This window comes from Sinocyclocheilus anshuiensis, unplaced genomic scaffold (assembly GCF_001515605.1).
Source record: "Sinocyclocheilus anshuiensis isolate Anshui unplaced genomic scaffold, SAMN03320099.WGS_v1.1 scaffold534, whole genome shotgun sequence".
Classification (NCBI taxonomy): Eukaryota; Metazoa; Chordata; class Actinopteri; order Cypriniformes; family Cyprinidae; genus Sinocyclocheilus; species Sinocyclocheilus anshuiensis.
This window is the reverse complement of record NW_015547712.1, coordinates 535,825-541,718: the sequence shown is the minus strand read 5'-3', so window position 1 is coordinate 541,718 and position 5,894 is coordinate 535,825. Positions and strand designations below refer to the sequence as shown.

At 33.3% G+C, this 5,894-nt stretch overlaps 1 protein-coding gene across 1 annotated transcript in view; it reads right to left on the bottom strand.

The window, feature by feature from the left end:
• Positions 1–2,932: 2,932 nt before the first annotated feature.
• The window catches only part of LOC107704057 (V-type proton ATPase subunit D), a 6,182-nt gene continuing 3,220 nt past the window's right edge, over positions 2,933–5,894 (bottom strand). The window contains exons 6-9 of the mRNA XM_016506898.1: positions 5,607–5,710; positions 5,434–5,500; positions 4,979–5,057; positions 2,933–3,542 (exon numbers count right to left, since the gene is read on the bottom strand). Coding sequence (XP_016362384.1) covers positions 3,398–3,542; positions 4,979–5,057; positions 5,434–5,500; positions 5,607–5,710 — 395 coding nt within the window. The 3' untranslated portion in view covers positions 2,933–3,397. The remainder of the gene's footprint in view (positions 3,543–4,978; positions 5,058–5,433; positions 5,501–5,606; positions 5,711–5,894) is intronic.

Below are 5,894 nucleotides of genomic sequence, written 5' to 3'. Positions count from 1 at the left end.
GATGCAATGCTACATTTCTCCAAATCTGATGAAGAAACAAACTCATCTACATCTCAGATGGCCTGAGGGTGAGCGCATTTTTCAGCAAATTTTCATTTTTGGGTGAAATATTCTTTTAAACATACTAATTAATGAGAATCCATAAATTAAATGTATTTATTCACATAAATATAGTATGCTGTACATCACGCACAGTATGCAGTACACTATTTTTCCATTCCAAAGAAGCCTAAGATGCTGCAATATATGTTCTATAAGATTTGTGGAGATTTCTGCAATATTGTTTTATTACAGTATTTTGTGTTTGTAGTATTTGACCTCCAACATTTCCATACCTGTAAAAAAAAAATATATATATATTTTCTAAACATAGTCGCATATCTTCAAAACTAATTAATGAGAATCCATAAATTAAATGTATTTATTCACATAAATATAGTATGCTGTACATCACGCACAGTATGCAGTACACTATTTTTCCATTCCAAAGAAGCCTAAGATGCTGCAATATATGTTCTATAAGATTTGTGGAGATTTCTGCAATATGATTTTATTACAGTATTTTGTGTTTGTAGTATTTGACCTCCAACATTTCCATACCTGTAAAAAAATATATATATATATATATTTTCTAAACATAGTCGCATATCTTCAAAATATTTCCTCCGCATGGAGGATATTTGAGAGCAATTTCATATAGCTTTAAGTCCATTTCCATGTTCTTATAGTAAGGTGATGTATTACACATTAATGACATTGTTGAATGTGAAACTTGTTGAATGTATAATTTGACAATACCTAAATCAAAACTAATGTTAAAATAGTTTTTCATTAAAAAAGTTAAATGGTGTAATGGTATGCAACGCTTGATATTTTGAGTGCAAAACCACTGAAGCAACTCTATTTCTTGCTTTAACAATTATTTTTGCAATGAAATGTAGCAAATATGTGAATTAGATTTTTTAGTAAATTTTAATGTAATATTGTTTGATATAATGCAGCATTTACTTTATATGGAAGCCCTTTCTGCCACTGGATAAAAATAAATTGAGAGGTAAAACCTTTTTATCTCAATTTTTTTTTTCTCACAGTTGATTTTTTTGTTTTTGTCAATTTTAATTACACAATTCTGACCTTTTTTCTCACAATTGCCAACTTCTCAAAATTTTGAGTTTATATATCACAATTCAAGAAAAATGTCAGAATTGTGATGTTAAAAACCTGCTATTACCTTTATTTTTTAATCCTGTGGCAGAAACAAGCTTTCAAAACCTTCAGCTGATTTGAAAGGTTTATAGTCAACATGCATTTGCAACCCATTTTAAGTCTACAATGTGAAATACTGAAAGGCTAGGAAACCTCAGCACTTCAACAGTGTACATCACAAAAAATAATCAACAGCAAATGACCATTTTCAACATTTATTGAAATTAAATTCACAAGAAGTGAAATCTGGGTACACATTTGCACTGAGAACAAACAGCTGGGCATGTGGAAGAATCTGGGCTGAGGTTCGGTAAGGATTGTGTCAACACTGAACGGTTTCTGCAAAAACTCAGAGAAGTACGGTACGTCACAGAATATTCTCCGTTATCACACACTAGCTAACCGGTTGAACACGCATGCAATAAGACTGGAGCGTGTAATGATCATTTGACTTCATTTGACAGCTTTTCTTTTCTGTTCAAACATAAAAAATCCTTGCACTTTAAACAGTTTCTGGATACACATTTTTACAGCGTCTGTGATATATGTTCTATTCGCCTAAACAAAAAAACGTGACAGGGCAAGTGATGCAATGCTACATTTCTCCAAATCTGATGAAGAAACAAACTCATCTACATCTCAGATGGCCTGAGGGTGAGCGCATTTTTCAGCAAATTTTCATTTTTGGGTGAAATATTCTTTTAAACATACTAATTAATGAGAATCCATAAATTAAATGTATTTATTCACATAAATATAGTATGCTGTACATCACGCACAGTATGCAGTACACTATTTTTCCATTCCAAAGAAGCCTAAGATGCTGCAATATATGTTCTATAAGATTTGTGGAGATTTCTGCAATATTGTTTTATTACAGTATTTTGTGTTTGTAGTATTTGACCTCCAACATTTCCATACCTGTAAAAAAAAAATATATATATATTTTCTAAACATAGTCGCATATCTTCAAAATATTTCCTCCGCATGGAGGATATTTGAGAGCAATTTCATATAGCTTTAAGTCCATTTCCATGTTCTTATAGTAAGGTGATGTATTACACATTAATGACATTGTTGAATGTGAAACTTGTTGAATGTATAATTTGACAATACCTAAATCAAAACTAATGTTAAAATAGTTTTTCATTAAAAAAGTTAAATGGTGTAATGGTATGCAACGCTTGATATTTTGAGTGCAAAACCACTGAAGCAACTCTATTTCTTGCTTTAACAATTATTTTTGCAATGAAATGTAGCAAATATGTGAATTAGATTTTTTAGTAAATTTTAATGTAATATGGTTTGATATAATGCAGCATTTACTTTATATGGAAGCCCTTTCTGCCACTGGATAAAAATAAATTGAGAGGTAAAACCTTTTTATCTCAATTCTTTTTTTTTTCTCACAATTGATTTTTTTGTTTTTGTCAATTTTAATTACACAATTCTGACCTTTTTTCTCACAATTGCCAACTTCTCAAAATTTTGAGTTTATATATCACAATTCAAGAAAAATGTCAGAATTGTGATGTTAAAAACCTGCTATTACCTTTATTTTTTAATCCTGTGGCAGAAACAAGCTTTCAAAACCTTCAGCTGATTTGAAAGGTTTATAGTCAACATGCATTTGCAACCCATTTTAAGTCTACAATGTGAAATACTGAAAGGCTAGGAAACCTCAGCACTTCAACAGTGTACATCACAAAAAATAATCAACAGCAAATGACCATTTTCAACATTTATTGAAATTAAATTCACAAGAAGTGAAATCTGGGTACACATTTGCACTGAGAACAAACAGCTGGGCATGTGGAAGAATCTGGGCTGAGGTTCGGTAAGGATTGTGTCAACACTGAACGGTTTCTGCAAAAACTCAGAGAAGTACGGTACGTCACAGAATATTCTCCGTTATCACACACTAGCTAACCGGTTGAACACGCATGCAATAAGACTGGAGCGTGTAATGATCATTTGACTTCATTTGACAGCTTTTCTTTTCTGTTCAAACATAAAAAATCCTTGCACTTTAAACAGTTTCTGGATACACATTTTTACAGCGTCTGTGATATATGTTCTATTCGCCTAAACAAAAAAACGTGACAGGGCACCAACATACACACAAAACAAGAGCTTCCTCTTTTCATGTGAAGCTCGGCTTTACAGGCACAAAGCATAAATATGACGTGGTTCATTCAAACAGCAGGTCCTCGTCGGCCTCTTCGTTTAGCATGTTCATGGGCTCTGAGATCGGCCCCAGTGCCGCCAAACGCTGGGCGATCTCCTTCTCCGTCCTCTCACGGTGCTGCTTCTTCTTCTCCTGGATCTTCTTGAGCCTGCGATAGGAAAACGGGAGGATCAAGGGTTGGTGGATATTCTGAGTATCTGATTTTGGACTGTATTAATATATATTCTATTCATTTATATAATGTTAATATAAAATTTCATTTGAACTGCCAAAAACATTCTATGTCTCCACGGGTGCTTAAAAAGCCTTACGTTTTATTCGATTTGAGGTCATAGAAATCTCAAAAAATGGTGTAACGAAAGTCTAAATGATCTTTTTAAGAGATCTTAAATTTGGGGATGGAAAAACAGGAATCACAATGCTGCCTAATGTGATAAACTGCAAAAAAAATGTATTAATTACGCTTGAATGCTTTGCCCTTCCAAGGCAAAACACAATCATTAACATGCATTTATGACAAGTGATTACTTATCATAAATTATGAATTTATTTGATGATGTTTCCATTGATATATGTTGCAGATAGTTGTTACACATTATCGCCCTCCTAGTTCTGAAAGAGCAGCTGGAAGTAGTAAGATAAAGACCTTTCAAAATAAGAGTCCTGGTGCATTTTGGGATTGTTTATCAAGGAACGAATAAGAACATTACTTAACATGTTTAATATATAGATTTACTGGTATCAGCACAATAATCTGGTTATTACCGTTCTTTAAACAAATTATTATTGTATCAGCAAACTCCAATAACAGTCTCTCTCTGATACCTATTGATTTTTTTGCTACATAAACCAATTTCATATATGTGACTCTGGAGCACAAAAGCAGTCTGAAGTCGCTGGGGTATATTTGAAGCAATAGCCAACAATACATTGTATGGGTCAAAATTATTGATTTTTCTTTTATGTCAACAATCATTAGGATATTAAGTAAAGATCATGTTCCATGAAGATATTTTGTAAATTTGCCACCGTAAATATCAAAACTTAATTTTTGATTAGTAATATGCATTGCTGAGAACTTCATTTGAACAACTTTAAAGATGATTTTCTCAATATTTAGATTTTTTTGCTCCCTCAGATTCCAGATTTTCAAATAGTTGTATCTCAGCCAAGTAACTAAACCAAAACCATAAAAATCATTCAGTTACTGGAAATAAAATAAATGTTAAATTAAATGCAATAAAACAAAACAAAATAAAACCCTGAAACTTATTTCAACTAGTTGACAAGGCAATATTTCTTACTTTCATTTAGTTTAAATACTAAAATAACTGAAATACATAAAACATAGTTTATTTAAATAAAATATTATATAGATATATTTAAAAGATAATGTCAAAAACACACCAAAATGACTAAAACTTTGATTGCAATTAAAATGAAAACAAAATATAAACTAATTTGAAACTGCAATAGTATCTCGATATTAAAATAACACTGATATAGCTAAAGCAATGCATGTTTGAAACAGAAGTATGCTACATTGTCGTCACATGATGCTGCTCTATTGCACTGCGGTCTCACCGGTAGAATTCCTCTCGCTCCCGTTCATCCAGCTCAGTAATGATGTACGTGAGCGTGCGCTCGATCCTGGGAATAATCACTGAGAGGAAAAACATAAGAGCGTCATGTTATAGTGCTTTTAAAGTGCCCCTATTATGGATTTTTGAAAATGACCTTTCATGCCGTGTGTAACAGTAAAATGAAATCAACCATTCAGACCAATCACCGCAGATTAGTGTCACGCAAAGGAGGGGTTTGGAAAAATGAATCTTGAGCGCATCGTTTGGGAGTCGTTGAGCAAATAAGGTAAAAATAAATATTATAAGACAATGAAAGTGTTTATTGACCTTGCATGCATGTCAACCTGTTGTTGGGGACTCCCAAAACCAAAATATGAACATTCATTATCCATAATAGGGGCACTTTAAAAGAAGCCTGAAGGTTCATTCTCTTCAGAGGTGGCTGTGAGATCTCACCGTGCTCGATGGCATTCACACGGCGGTTTGTGATCTTGATGGCCTCGTCCAGCGTCACAAAAGAGGTCTGTATGTGAATGAATCACATAAGACATTGATTAAAAATGTTCTACATCAAAAAAAATGAAGATTTTTACATTTTCTTTTGTGGATATGGATACAAATATTCATACCTGCAGTGAGGCCAGCTCTACAAGAAGCTCGACTGCTTTGGCGTAGTTCCTCTTGAGCCGAGACAGCTGCTCTCCACCTCTGGCCAGACCAGTGAGCTCATAACCTGCAGAGAAGAAAAAATACATCGGCAATGATGATGTGTTCAAATGATCTTCAGTATTATGCTTTTTCACAGGTATTTGCCATCACCCTCAGGCCATCCAAGATGCAGATGAGTTTGTTTCTTCATCAGATTTGGAGAAATGTAGCATTGCATCACTTGCTCAGCAATGGATGCTCTGCAGTGA